General features: G+C 37.0%; 2 protein-coding genes and 1 long non-coding RNA gene across 3 annotated transcripts; 2 read left to right on the forward strand and 1 right to left on the reverse strand.

Moving 5' to 3' along the window:
- Positions 1-270: 270 nt before the first annotated feature.
- Positions 271-1,293, reverse strand: LOC113332799. Its single transcript, XM_026579308.1, has one exon. It carries the CDS (start codon positions 1,291-1,293, stop codon positions 271-273), a length of 1,023 nt encoding a protein of 340 aa, XP_026435093.1.
- A 1,731-nt stretch (positions 1,294-3,024) lies between these two features.
- Positions 3,025-8,651, forward strand: LOC113332648 (5'-nucleotidase domain-containing protein 4-like). The gene is made up of 17 exons (XM_026579171.1): positions 3,025-3,367; positions 4,000-4,097; positions 4,461-4,580; positions 5,061-5,150; positions 5,234-5,349; positions 5,547-5,646; positions 5,837-5,908; positions 6,175-6,222; positions 6,312-6,389; positions 6,467-6,586; positions 6,759-6,864; positions 6,969-7,132; positions 7,260-7,394; positions 7,756-7,886; positions 8,005-8,067; positions 8,201-8,279; positions 8,397-8,651. Exons 1-17 carry the CDS (start codon positions 3,088-3,090, stop codon positions 8,481-8,483), a joined length of 1,887 nt encoding a protein of 628 aa, XP_026434956.1. The 5' UTR covers positions 3,025-3,087; the 3' UTR covers positions 8,484-8,651.
- A 137-nt stretch (positions 8,652-8,788) lies between these two features.
- LOC113332649 lies at positions 8,789-11,857 on the forward strand. Its single transcript, XR_003351633.1, has 9 exons — positions 8,789-9,815; positions 9,931-10,256; positions 10,351-10,489; positions 10,585-10,649; positions 10,775-10,835; positions 10,927-11,029; positions 11,116-11,195; positions 11,406-11,485; positions 11,580-11,857. It is a non-coding gene; the product is annotated as an uncharacterized LOC113332649 (long non-coding RNA).
- The last annotated feature ends 3,679 nt before the right edge of the window (positions 11,858-15,536 follow it).

The raw sequence follows: 15,536 nt of genomic DNA on the forward strand, positions 1-15,536 counted from the left end.
AAATTTATAGAATTTAGTATGCTTATTTTATAGGTTATCTTATTGTTGTGTGTTTCTAAGTTGTGTTATTTAACAAATGTAATGTATTTTCTTTTTTCCTGCAAATGTAATGTACTTTCCTTTTTGCTACATGTGTAATGTTTTTCAGAGTACCTCCAAATGTAATGTTTTTAATATTTTCCTGCAAACTTATAGTTTTTGTAAACTTAAATTTGAAAACCAACTAACCATGTCTCACCGCACATATAAATAAAAAAACATATAATAAAATCATTCTGAATCGGAGTCCAACAAAAGTCCTTCTGGGTCGTAATGGTCTTGATCAACATCAACCTCGTCCGTGTCTTCTCCCGAATCCAGCTCATTGTCTATCGCATCTCCAGGCATTTCACCATCCCTTAGACCTTGACCATGGCATTCCCATATATGACCTGCAAGATTCGTACGAAGTCTCTCCTGGAGAACTGGGTTTTTTAATGCCTCGCTTGTCTGCCTCGGGTATCCTACTATAGGTGCATGTGGTGGGTCTGACACATAATTCCACTCCGGGTCACGATGTTCATCCTCTACAACGATATTATGCAATATCAAGCATGTTCTCATGATCGATTTCATATCTTGCTTTTCCCAGTAGTTACATCTATGGTAAAGGATCCTAAATTTACTTTGCAGTGTCCCAAATGCATGTTCCACATCTTTCCTCTTTGCCATTTGATATTTGTTAAATAACTCGAGAATTGGAATACCACTGGGTGCACCGTAAGCTTGGACTAACACATAGTAACTCTTATAAATTTCATCCACTAAATAATACCCCTGCGTGTACTGGTTCCCATTGATAGTAAAATGACAAGGTGGTGCAATACCATTGAGATTGTCATCAAACAAATTAGAGGACTTCAAAACATTAAGATCATTGTTGGATCCACCCACTCCAAAATACCCATGCCAAAACCACCTATCGTATGAAGCAACCGCCTCAAGAACACATGTGGGTAAGCTTTTGTGGCATGTGTATGTTCCCTCCTCGTCTTGTGTACACACCCTCCAACCCCAATGCATACAGTCCAGGCTACCAAGCATTCCTGGAAAGCCTCTAGATGCGTTTTCCTTCATCAGCCACTCCACATCATTCACAGTTGGACGTCTCATGTATTCCGCATTAAACCAAAACATAATTGCATCACAAAACTTCTTAATATAATAGTAAGTAGTAGAAGCAGCCATACAGGTATAATCATCAATGCTATCGGGTGGGATACCTTTACAAAGACACTTCATAACGGCATACATTTTCATGTATGGGCTATGACCTGGAATTCTTGCAGCATCCTTTCTTTGTCGAAAGTCTGGGTCAACCTCACATATTTGTGCATAATTTTTAAGAAAAGGGGACGATACATACCTAAACGGCCATGAAACTTTTTCGGTCCCCAAGTGCAACCATCAATGAAATAATCCTGCATCAACCTTGCATCCGCTTCGGCACGATTTCTATTGATTGATTCTGTCTTCGTCACTTGGGTTGGAACGGGTTGATGCAAATTATGAGTATGTTGCAGCATACATTGATATAGCATTAGAAGATTTTTCTTTGTATATTCGTCATCTGAATCATCGGCTAGAGGAACCCCCAATTTAATTGACATATATATCCTTAAAGACATTCTTCAATCAACAACAACACCGGAGTGACCATAAAATGGTGTCAAAATTGGCATCTAACAAACTTAACTCACAAATTCAAGTAAAATTGACATTTGCAAATGAATTCCAACTAAAGTGCAGCGTTTTATGATCATCATAATATCTATAACGTGTAAATTACATATACAATTAGACATACAATCTAAATTATCTCATTTTTCAATCACACCAAATCATATAACTTGTAAAAATAACCTATAGAATTAGACATAGTACGTAAAGTCCCTAAAATTAATAACCTTAAACAAATTCAAGTCCTCACATGGTTGTAAAACTAATTGAATATATGTTACGCATCAAATAACTAATGAAAATCTTTTCAATTCAAGAACAATTAAAGAAAAATAGGATTTTAAATTTATTGGATTACCTTTGATTATTGAGATGATTAACCTCCTCAAAAATAACCCCCACTCTCAATAAGAGTTTTCTCAACAAATCCGAATCCTGAAATTGTATGAGGTGATTTTTAGTTATTTTGGTTGAGAAGAAAAGGAAGAATGGGGGAAGAAGAATAACAGGATGAGGGATGAATGAACTGTGCTCGTTCTTCCTGGATGTGTTAGGGGAAATCAGGGAACGACTAATGATTAACCGGTTCAATCGATTTTGACCGGTCAAGATAAGGAGAACGGTTAATCATTAACCGTTTCCAATAAAACGGACGATTAGTGACCGTTATATGTAGAACGGCTGATGATTGTCCGTTTTTTTCCTCTTAAAACGACTAACGATTAGCCGTTCCTGGAAGTCTCAAGGAAAAACCACAAGACCCAGGCCCTTCCCAGGCTGATGTGTAAAGGGGTTTGGGAAGTGGCTGGGAAGCACCACTAGACCCAGTCTTAGGAAAATAGAATTTTGTAATTCCAGTTTCCATTTAATCCAACGGCTGTAATTGGAGATTCAGATAATCCAACAGAGGCTGCTTTGAAAACGAGTTTACCAAAAGTACATTCACCAACGAAACATACGGCGACGAAAAATACGTGCATACACCAAATGTTGGTAATCGCTTTTGGTTTTCCTTGCGCTCATTAACGGGGAGATGTATTTGGTACAAACCAAATTGTAAATCTTATGTACTATATTCGCTAGTTAATATAATTCATTTTTTCATAAAAAACAAAGAAAAAATGCTTGCGGCGCTAATAGATGGACAGGCCACGAAAAGGCAAGCCATACCCAGAAACGGGTGCAAGCAAGGGGTAAAAGATAAAAGTTATTTTTTAAATGTTACTTCTCGTAAAAAGTTACCACCACCACCACTACCTATCTTTATGATTGGTCCGACAAAAATATATTCCGTCTCCTCGCTCTCTGTTTCTCTCGATTTCCGTACAGATTCAGTAAAAAAAAAAGTTCATCGATTTTCTTCCGGAGATGGATGTTATGGAGACTTGTGGTAGATTATATATTCAAAAAGCTCAATTTTCTGTAATACTGGGGAAAACCCATTTTAATATTAATAGATTTCCTAAAAATCGACTTGGGTTTTCTAATTTGAGTTACAGAAAACCTAAAAACAATGTCTGTTGTTGTAGTAGTAGTAATGTGGATGAAGTTTTTTCTGTTACATCTTCAAGTAAGTCTGATGTTGATTATCTTGGTGAGAGTACAAAAGGGGATCTTAATGTCAAGAAAGAACAATTAGAAGCCTTCGGTAAGTGCTGTCTCTCATATTTGCAAAAAATTTTTTTTTTCGAATTTATGAATCTTGAGCATGTTAATGGTAGCGTTCTAAAACATGGGCTGTTAAATAAGTTTTACTTTGTTAACGAAAAGTCATTTATTTATTAGTATTTTGAAATATATATATATATAAAAATGTAATTAGATATAAAAATGTCATAAAAATGCCTTAGCACGACAAATCATAAGTAGAACAAATAGTAATTCTTGACCCATGCAATTAGATATCACTCATTCAAGCCATTACAGTGGTGGTATCCTGGTTGCTACAGTGGTTTGGTTTTGATTCATGGACCTACATAAACACTCAAATATGTATTACTTGACGGGTTTCTTCTGATGCTCTTCTGTCCTCTTGGCTGTGATTATTTTCGGATGATTTCGTTGAATAGCAGACATGGACAGTGGAAAATATGTTACTTAAGAGACGCATGGTTACTCTCACTATTTACCTGCGCTTGGTTGAATTTCTTCACTTTGAATCCAGAGCAAAAGGCAGAAACCTTATTGCACTAGTATCTGCAGGGATCGTTGAAACGCTTTGTATATTACTAGTTTACATGTTTCTTCTTATGGTGTTTCGGTTTTGGTATTCGAATGTAGGTATTGATGGTCAAGAAACCTTAAAAGGTCCAATTGAGGAGATAGCTAGGATGGAAGCTAAAGAAGCTGAACAGTTGCTTGGTGACTTGGGAATCCAGGTTAGTTGAATCAACTCCATTGAGATTCCCATTGCACTAGAGGGTGATGTGTTGATGCATTGTACGTACGATAAGTATTGATGCATTGAATTCTTTGTATTTAAGCTATAAGAAATGTAACAAATGTTCACCGCTACACCAACTTCGAGCTGACAGATAGTACTTAATGTGTTTATTGTTACTTGTTATCGAGTCTGGCAGTTATATTAGTCTGGGTGGATTTATGGGTCTGTTCTGAAATGTAGTTACTATCCATGTGGTTAGTGTAGCTTATTACTTGTTAGCTTGAAAATTAGCCTGTTACGATGAGATCAATAGTTTTGGCCTCCCTTTTTCTTGTTTATAATATGTTAATCTGAACAGGATCCCTTCTCAACAAGACAGTCGCCGCGTGGCATATTTTGTACCCGGACTTTAAACCTTCGATCAATAAGTGCTATTGGTTACGACATGGACTATACGTTGATTCATTACAATGTGAAGGTAATCCTAGCCCTTCGTTCTTATAGGGTACATATCTTAACTGCTACACTAATCAATGTTGTATAAGCGTGGCTGCATGCTAGGATTTCGTTTATGTATTAAATTTGTGTTCTCCCGTTACTGGTGCTTGTTGTGAAGTCCGTGTCATTTAATTTTACTTTTTATATTCCGAAAGAGGTATAAATTAGACTGCGGGCTCTAGATCTTTGTGATATTAGTAGAAGCATACATGTATGAAACTTTGAGGATGTGTTTGATAAACTGTTTGCTTTAGAAAATCCGGTAGCACCCTCAATTGAAAAAGTAACTTTCAGTATGAACTGGCGGTTTTCTACATTATGCTTTTCATCTTTTTCACTTGATACCTTAAACTCATGTCATGTTGCTGGGGCAGATCATACTCGAGCGATGTGGTTATTTTGTATTATTGTGGCAGATGGTTCTCCGCATGTTACCAGTAAGTAAGTAGTGTTTTTGCAGGCTTGGGAAGGACGGGCATATGACTACTGTCTGGACAACCTAAGGAGCATGGGATATCCAGTTGATGGCTTGGAGTTTGATCCTGATCTGGTAAGATATTCCTTTGTGAACGTGTAGAAGAGGTTCTTATCTTCTGCTTCAACGACTTCTAATTAGTTGTATTCTTTCTTTAGGTTATTAGAGGACTTGTACTGGACAAAGAGAGGGGCAATTTGGTCAAGGCTGATCGGTTTGGTTATGTGAAGAGGGCTATGCATGGCACCAAAATGCTATCTACACGATCTGTAAGGTAAGATCTAAACCATCCAAGTTGTCCAAAAATAAAAAAAATTAAACCATCCAATGACTTCACAACCTTGATGCTCAGGTCTTTCCATTATACTATTTACCTGCATAGGCTGCATTCTGTCCGAAAGTAACTCAGGTTTCCTTTTAATGATCCATTTAGAGAGATTCTCTAAAATACTTGTTGGATTTATTCGTCAGTGAGATATATGGGAGGGAACTGGTTGATTTAAGGAACGAGAGTAGATGGGAGTTCCTTAATACACTTTTCTCTGTATCAGAAGCTGTGGCATTTATGCAGGTATATGCAGTTCAAGAAGTAAATACCTGTTGAATGTATGCTCTAAGAACGTTTTTTGTGAGTCCTATACGTCATCCCTAATTTGCTATTCATATTAGTTTGTTTCCTATCACAGTAGTTTTTTGTTTCCTTAATACTTGAAACAGATTTTTCTTGTTTTTTTTCTTTTTCTTACATGTTCTTTTTTCAGATGGTCGACAGATTTGACGGCGGAGCAATACCGTCAGAACTTGGTCCTCTTGATTATAAAGGAATTTACAAGGCAATGCAATCATGTCATTATCCTTATATTTGGTTTGAGCCTCTTTATGTAACTTTGCATGTCGCTTGCATTTCGTATGTGCATATCTTTTTGTAGAATTTTATTATCCAGCTTAGTATTTGAGATGCAACATATATCATGTATTACATTAGGAAAGCTTTTCTCTTCATGAATTTGGAAACCTATTTGACATATTCTAACATTTTCATACCCCCAACAAGGGATTTGAGTTTTTTTTCATTTTAACCTTTGACTTGTTCTTTCAGGCTGTTGGAAAGGCCCTTTTTAGAGCACATGTAGAAGGTCAGCTTAAGGTATACCTTTTGTTGGTGCATCTGTCATAGCTTATGACTAGTAAAATCCATGATCTTACAGGCCTTCATTAATTTTCACATCTTTGCAGAGTGAGATAATGTCTAAGCCTGAATGTTTTGTAGAGCCGGATCCAGAACTTCCACTGGCACTCTTGGATCAAAAAGAGGTATTTTTATGACTTATCCTTGTTGTTATGGTATCAAATGATTATTTATCCTTTTTCATTTGAATATCTTCCATCAGGCTGGTAAGCAGATGGTACTTATTACAAACTCAGATTATCATTATACAGACTCAATGATGAAACATTCCTTCAATCGATTTTTACCCAATGATATGGGCTGGCGAGATCTTTTCGACATGGTAAGTTAACCTTCTCCACGATTCTGCCATCATTTTTCTGTCGATAGATCTATGCTTGTCAACATTCAAAATCTTAAGAAGTAAGAACAAACGACTCCACTGCAAGATGATTACAAAAACGTTAGAGATATTGAACTTCATTACTACTTACATAGTTTTCTTTCTTGTCTAGGTTATAGTTTCAGCAAGAAAACCAGAGTTCTTTCAAATGGCGCACCCTATGTATGAGGTTGTCACTGAGGAGGGTTTAATGCGCCCTTGCTTTAAGACCCGACCAGGTGATTTCTGAAAATAGTCATTTTAATGACTTGGTCTTCACCCTAGTATTATTTTTTATATCTTTCAATTGAGAAAGCTAATAGCATACTTTCATTTTCTTCAGGGGGTTTGTACTCAGGTGGAAGTGCTCAAATGGTTGAGAGTTCCCTGAAAGTCCAAGGAGATGAAATATTATATGTTGGTGACCATATTTATACAGATGTCAGCCAATCCAAAGTTCACCTGAGATGGAGGACAGCGCTAGTTTGTCGAGAATTAGAGGAAGAGGTCATCTTCTTTCTGTATTTAACTTTTACCCTGTGATATTATGGTTGTAAATAAGAGCATTATGCTGTTATTTATATTTACCTGATGTGCTCTGTATTTATATGTTCATGCTATATATTTCCTGCAGTATACTGCCTTGATTAGTAGTCGTGGTCAGCGAGCAGCGCTGGTAGAACTTATAAATCAAAAGGAATTAGTAGGTGACCTATTTAATCAACTCCGCCTTGCTTTGCAAAGGCGAACTAAAGGTCGTCCAGCTCAGGTACTGTAAAAGGGCTATCTTATATTTTTCTCAAAGTTTTGGTTTTGTATCTTATTGGCTTATAAATGTGACACACTTCATATCCTTTGCTTTTAGCTGTCAATGTTGTCATTCTGTATTTATATTTATTTCTTGAGTGCATTTATTGCTTCAGAAGCCTGCAATTCATCTTTGCTACTTGTCAAGGTTAGCTTATCTTGCCGTTGACAGTTGACTCCGTACTTTATCCAACTTGCTTACATGATCAAAACCGCAAGAGAATAAACCTACTTTCCTGGCCTCTAATAGAGAGATGCCCTGAAAAGCAATGAGAAATTTGGGTTCTTGTGCATTCATTAAGAATGTTTGTTTGGTTTCTCAGACTCTAGCCGCAACTAATATGGATGATCAAGAACTCACAGAAAGCATGCAAAAGCTACTAATTGTCATGCAAAGATTAGATGTAAAAATAGCTCCGATGTTGGAAGCCGATGGAGAGCACTTCAACAAAAGGTAAGGGAAGTTCGCGATCAGTTTACTATGCCTGAATTATTTACTTTTTCGGTTTTGAAACATTCCGCGGAAGCATGCCTAAATTAGTGGTTGACTTGATCCGAACTCCTTGTATCAGGTGGGGTTATCTTTCCCGTGCAGGTCTATGGGACAAAAGCCACTTGACAAGGCAAATTGAGAAGTAAGTGCAAATGGTCCTAATTCTCCTAGCATCTAAGGCAATCTAGATTATAACAAAAAAAATAATTAAAAAAAGGATCCCTGTAGTTCGTTTCATCCTTAATTCACGTGTTCGAAATTTTCTTCCGATGCAGGTACGCCGATATTTATACTTCAAGAGTTTCAAATTTCCTACATTATACGCCATTCATGTACTTTCGCTCTCAGGAGCAGGTTAGTCGATCAACCATTTCATTGTTTTTCATCTGTTTTGGTATCTCTCAACTATTTTTTTTGATTTTATTTTCACTTACTTTTGTACTTGATACCTTCTCCGTCTTTCTTACACAGACGCTTGCCCATGATTCCTACTCCTATAACTCCGCTAATGTCAATGGATCTGCACCCGATAACCTTAATGGGTCACCTTCCTTGTAAGTAAGTTAGATTATGTGTAGTTAGAGATGATGACAAGACGATAATGTAGCATATATATCCTGATCAAACGAAAGTTGAGTTGATTGCAGTTTTGGTTACATTTATTTGTATTTTCAATCTTAATGCCATTAGACCTTTGAATATTTAATCACTGGCTCTTTTCCCCCCAAATTATGCAGAACAAGTTGGGAGCTTGAAAGTACAAAGCAAAGTAGTAACTGTAGCATATAGATACATTTTTTTGACAAACAGCATTCAATCTTAACTTAACCCATTTTACGGTTTAGCCAAAAGTGCAGGCATATGAATTCTGAAGTAAGCACTCAGACAGAAAGTGCTGACAGATTTCAGGCTGAAAATGAGCACATGATGATCAAGTTAAGTTTGTTATCTCTTGAATTAAGGATGGTAAGTGGGTGTTTTGGCCGTGATCCTACAGTGACAGGAATAATATTTGGACCCTGTAACGGTACAACATGAACTGGAACACCCCAGCCATAATCAACCTGGTTGAACCCTAAACTATGCAGTTCCAATACCTACTTGGGTAAAAAGAAAGAAAAGAAAAGATGGACTTTTCTATGTAACACAAAAGTCCTACATACCGGATGTCAATTTGGTTAAGTTGGCATGGAATGATAAGCTCAAAGATCACCAACTTAGGCTACGCCCTCCTTGGCTTGTGCTAAGAGGGAGTAGGACAAGGATAGTTTGTCACCCAAAAAATAGAAAACCTCAGAAGAAAAATATTCAAAATTACTATGCGAATTTTGAAAACGGAATTCGGCACCCTCCCCGGCCAGTACACAAGCGCTCCTTAATAGCAGCGGTGAATTTTATGGATATGTCCAGTAACAAGTTCACCCGTACCAAATTCCCCCACTTAAAGGAAAGTAGGAAACCGTTTCCGTTACAACCATAACCCATATATATAAACTTTATTTTCCTTGTTGGAGACGAAGAGAAAGAGGAGTTTTTCTCATAAGGGAGAGGAAGATCAGAGTGAGTGAAATCGTCTTGTGCAACCAACAGATGACGACTTCAAACAACAAACGTAAGAGTATTTTCGTTACAATTTTTGATGAACCTGAGGAACCCATAGACGAGGCGGAACGTAAGAGCACTCGTATCTTTCTTTTGGTTAATCCATGCTCGGATATCTAACTTTGTTTCTTTTTTTTTTTTAGTTTTTAATTCAATTTTCTTGAAATCTATTGATGTCTATCCGTTTGGCGCAAGAGGCAACGAGAGGATGCAGGGAAGAGATGGCGAAAAGATTTTTCGACGGGATTAGTGAAGAACCAGAACCACTAATTGACTATGACAAAATGAGTAAGACACTCAGATTTTTATTTATATTTTTTATTCAAGGTTTCCAAATCTAACATAGGTTTGGTTCTGTTTTTGAAAAATCTTTGTTTCTTGGATTTGTTGCTTTCTTGTTCAGCCCGGGACGAAATTTTGGAGTATGAAGAAATTTTTTTGCTGAGAGAACAAAAATATGGCATGATCGACTTGATAAAAACATAAAGGATTTGATAGCTAAAGAAGCGCCACTGATAGAGAAGCAACAGCGCGAAGACAAAAAGAGGGAAATCATTGAAGCTAGAGAATTGCAGACTTACTTGAGAACAACCCGCTAAATAAGAAGTCTTTTATATCGGATATTGAAAGATACAGTAGCATATATGTTTTCTCTTTCGGTTACGCAAAACTTGAAAGTCCCGAGTACAAGAAGTTCATTAAATCTCTCAACGACGACAATTCCTACAAGTACTAATAATGATTATATTACATCCAATAAGATTCTATATTAATCTCCATGTTCTTCTGCAATTTAAATTAATAATTGTTTGGCTTGTTGCAGGGTTTATTTTGGACGTAAAAAAGCTTTGGCAAGGATTGTTGGACTGGCCTCAGAAGCAGAATTCAATCCTGAACTCAAACCTGGAGACCGAGGATATGAAACTAAAGAGTTGCGACCTGGTCTCCATGAAATTGGAAGTGTACGAAAACATATATATGCGCATTTTCTCCACTTTCGACAGCTGTTTAAATTTTATTACAGTATCCTTATTAGTTGGGACTTTTAACTTTCCAGATGCTTCAGAATTACGATGATGCCGCTGTTCTTTTAACTGACAAAACCAAAGATGACGTTCTCAGGTAAGGTTGAAGTGTGTCATTAGAATGTTGTTATTAGCAAATTTGCACTTCGCCAATGTAATTATCCACAAACCAGAGATGATATATACTGCTTTCTTTAATTCCCATGAGATTTTATTTTGCAGGAAGTTTAAAGAATATATTGAATGCGACTTTGTAAAGACAGGCTAGACACCAATGAAACCGGTCAGGAAAAGCTATCCTTGTATAATTTGATATAATTGTGTTATACTTTGATGTTCTCACAATTTCTTCCTTGGGATTATCTTTGTTTCAGCTGGTATTTGAGAAAAATGAGTTTCTGACTTTACCTCCCCGTTCAAGTGCAACCAATTGGTGTGTCAAATTGAAGGAATTAGGCATGCCTGTTGAACTCAGTGGTAGGTTATTATGTTATATATTGGTGATTGGCGGTTTACTTACACTCATAACTAGTCTTATTGCCTCTTATTTGGCTTCTTTGTAGGCGGGCGCATTAAGCTGACCAAAATATTTAATGTGTGTGAAGATGGAGTACGTGTGACAGAGGATGCCACTAAAATTCTGGTTTGTCTCTAAAATTCTGGTTTCTACAAACCCTTAAATCTATGGAACGCTTTGGCCAGAATTGGAGCAACTATTATGGGCCTTGGCCACATTTCGGATGCATAGCCTAGTCTTCGCTCTTCCTTGCCTAAGTCTGCTAAGTCTAGTTCAATTCACAACTTTTGTTTGATGTGCTTTTTTGTTTGTTTGTTTGTTAACTATCTGCTGCAGAGACTTCTTAAAAACAAGATGTATGTCCTTGTGCCATTATGCTGCTGGAGTGCCTCCACTGGAGAAACAGAATATTTTCAGTAAGAAGTTGCCTCTTGTTGTACTTTTGCAGCTGTTATCCTCTACTTTTATTGACTGCAATCTTTTCCTTCGTGGTATTATATTTTTATTCAGTTTGGACACGCCTAAGAGTCGGTAAATTGGGGATCTCCGCATCTTGGTTTGCAGCTAAGTAGGCAGCTGTTTCAGATAAGGATCATGTCAAGGGTGAAGATCCGTAAATTTTTGGTTCACTCTGTATGAAGCTAAACTAAGAACACCTTTAATGTTTGTCAAGGGTGAAGATGGGTGAATTTTTGCTTCATTATGTGTTGAGCTAAATTAAGAACATTTTCAGGTACTTCATTTATTTATTTTGAAGCATGAATATTATTAATCTACAACAACGCTGTTACAAGACAGTATAGGATATCCAATGCCCACGAATTTAGGGTAACATGACATTGAAGTAAACTGCGAGTAGCGATCTCCAGAATTGGATTGCAAAGGGGGTAGATGTTGGAATTGGTGAGCAGGATCAGGATGGGGTTGTCAAGGATCCGTAGACCTTTGACGAATGCTTTCCACAAGAAAAGCTGTACTTTTGATGGACCTGGTTGTGTCCATAAGAACTTGGCTGTCGGTGATGGGTTTCGATGCAATTTATCTGAGACGCTTGTCAAGCCTTCGTATGTTGGTGTCATGGTGTACTGCCTGAGCGATATCCGTCTACCTCCTTGTGTTTCAGCTTGATCCATAATTTCAATCGAGTCTTTAGCGTTGATTGTGACTCGAAGAAGAATGCAATTTCTTCCCTTGAAGTACTGGTGCTAAAAGTGCTATTGCAAAAGTTACTAAAAAAACTGAAACGAAGTTACAAAAGGGATTACAGACTCAACTAGATTAACTAAACTAGAAAACTAGGGTAAATAAAACTAGAACAAAATGACAAATTTGCTTAAAAAGTAAAATATAGCTAAACTGAGAAAAAACTGTCGAGTAAGGTGCGAGTTCACCGGCCAATTCGCACACCACATAGGTTTTATGTTGCTGTTAAACAAATGTAATTGTGATACACTCCTGCGATTTTGGAACCCATTGTTTCCCACATGTGGAGCTGATTATGCTGCTTGCTGTGATAAAATATCCCCTTGGTCGAGACTTGCATTTGAAATAAAATATAGAGGACCAGTGGTGAGGAGTCACTGATTACAATTTGCCACTAGATTCACCAATCGCGCACCAGGCTGGCATATATGAAGATAGTTTTGAAGCTATAGATTGGTGTTGCTCATCTAGCTGAGTTAGGGATTGAAATCCATTGGCTGAGAGTTCCGGTTGCTGCCGAGGCTGAAAAAAGGTGATGCTAATTCTTTGTATGTGTAGGTTAAATCTCAATACTGTTATCCCAGAGACTAAAAGGTTAAACCGAGACCATGAAAAACTACCAAAAAGACTACTAAAAGGTTGAACCCTGAACTTAAAAGACAACTACAAGGAATGTTACAATTCCCTGGTAGATACACCAAACTACTAAAAGAAAACATAAGAATGGATGAAAACAATCAAACCTTAGTTAGCAACAATCTGAATTCCATAACCACATTGAACTAAGCAACACAAAACAAGGGACACAACAAGGCAAGAGAACGGGAGAGGACATCACCAAAGAAAAACTAAAACCCAGGCTTCTAACTGAAACTAGCCTGGTGGAAAGAGAAAAAGCCTTTCAACTTTCAAAACAATTTCATAAAGGAAAGCAAGGGGCATTCACTAGCCCAGGAAAGGTTATGAAGAAAGCAGGAATCAGATTCAAGTGCTAAAATGGTTTACAAGATACACATAAATGGCCAAAGGGAAATGAGCACAAGAGCTCCACTGCAAACTAGGTTCTACAGAACCAAGATTAAATGAACTGAAGATGATATTTTATGGATAAACCTGTGACATAGGTATGGCAAACAAAAGGTCTCACGGGAAATAAAGAAAACAGACTAAAAAAAAACAATAGACTCTGGGCATAACAGCAGAAGATTGAGGTTTAGGAATAGATGAAACATCATGTTATGAAATAATAGGTAAATGGATAAATCCCAAATTTCATCTATTTCCGATATGGAGGAAGCATCAACCTGAAGTTTACCTCGAATATGTAAGAATTGACAGACTATTGCAGCTAGAAATCATGGTTGGATATGTTTCCGACGAAGACCAGAGCCGAGAAAACTGAATCGAAAACCCCAATCCAACAGCAGCACAGAGATAATTTAGGAAAAAATCAATAGGATTAAATAGGGGTATCACACTAGTTAGCAAGTAAGCGTCCTGAATGGATTGGAAGGGCCGGTGAACCGATGATTTAGCCTCTTAGGTTTGCTAAATCCATGTCGGTGATTTAGGATTTTCTGTGAAGATGACGGTGGAGATTGAAAAAGAGGTTTGGGTTTTCCTTCTTTAGACAGACAAAACTAATCTAATCTTTGAGGATTGAGAGCTGGTACTGCCCACAGTTAAGGTGGTCGGGAAAAAAACCTCTCTATGCCGGAAATCGCCTTTTCTAGAGAGGAGAGAGGTTCTATAATCTATATTTCGCAGAAATCGTTTAATCAGGCTTAGTCGTCTTTTTTGAGGTTAGGTACTTCATGTTTATTGTGACATAATATTTATTCCCCAGTGAGTTAAAAGACTAACATGATGTTGTCCTTAATGTTTAATTTTATGTTTATATGTATGTTTTTTCGAGGGATATTTAATATTTGGTACCCAATAAATGACCAACACATTGCCAACATTTCAAATATTAAGGGTTGGTACCTGGATCTGTGAGAGACTGTCAAGTCAAATCCTTGACCTGGCGTTCTATTGTATTTATTTCTGTTATATAAATAAATACAGTAATAATTAATAATTACTTAACGCCGTTAACAGGCCGTTAGCACGTGTCACATGTGACTTCTAACAAAACGTGTGAACAAATCAAGTTAATTTGACGGTTGGTAATATACTGATCTAACGGATTAGATTCATCCAAACATTACAAGAGACATGGCTTATAAAAGAACTCATTCACATCTATCAAACCACCATTTTTTTCTTCTCCATTTGAAAAGGCGAGGGTACCCAAATATACCTCAAGCTAAAACTTTTCCTACCTATAAGTCCTTTCTCCGAAAGTGATTGTTTATGGACTGAGTCGAGACAATGCAACTAATCGGTTCACACTTCGTGTGATCGTCTATGGATACGAGATCGAGACAATACAACAAAAAAGTATGTTTACTTGATAAAAGGGTTCAGACTTAACCAAACACAATAGGATTGCTTATCAAGTAAATAAGCATTAACGTTTGTGTGATTTACTTTAATTATAACAAAACAATTATAATGCGGAAATACAAAGTAAATGACACAACAAGATTTTGTTAACGAGGAAACCGCAAATGTTGTAAAGGAACAACAAATCTGTTTGGTATCAACTCTCTTCAACCAAGTGATATGAGTTCGACAAAGGCTCTTCTGTTTATCTCAAATAAACTCCTTCGTCAAGTTCTTAGATCTATCTTATTCTCAACTACCGTAGTAATTTTTAAGATTTTGCAATCAATACTATTAATCACAAACAATTTTAGTGATGCCGATCTACACAACTAATCAATCCAATCTACCACAAGGATAAACCGATTATAGTTGGATCCTCTTATACCGAAACAAGTATTGTGCACACCAAAGATTATGAACCCCAAATCAGAAATCTTCAATATCTTCTTTGTCTTCAAATCTTCTTAGATATTTAATAAACGCCTGCACACAATAACTTGAATCTCTTGTGATCAATCACGCACAGAACGGAGTCTGTTAACAATGGTTTAATACAAGATCGTCTTTAGCACTAACAACAGTCCAAAAATCCATGTCGAAACTTCGATCTAGTTTGAGTGAATCTTATATCAGAAGAGAAGATTCTCAAGCATAAACAAACTAGGTGCAATCAAAGTTCAACCGCCGTTAGTCAATCAAATCAATCGAAAACATAAGATAAACCGCAATTATCTAGTTTCCCACCAACGGTACTAATAGAGCTTCTCAATCCCA

Source organism: Papaver somniferum, unplaced genomic scaffold, assembly GCF_003573695.1.
Source record: "Papaver somniferum cultivar HN1 unplaced genomic scaffold, ASM357369v1 unplaced-scaffold_132, whole genome shotgun sequence".
Lineage (NCBI taxonomy): Eukaryota > Viridiplantae > Streptophyta > Magnoliopsida > Ranunculales > Papaveraceae > Papaver > Papaver somniferum.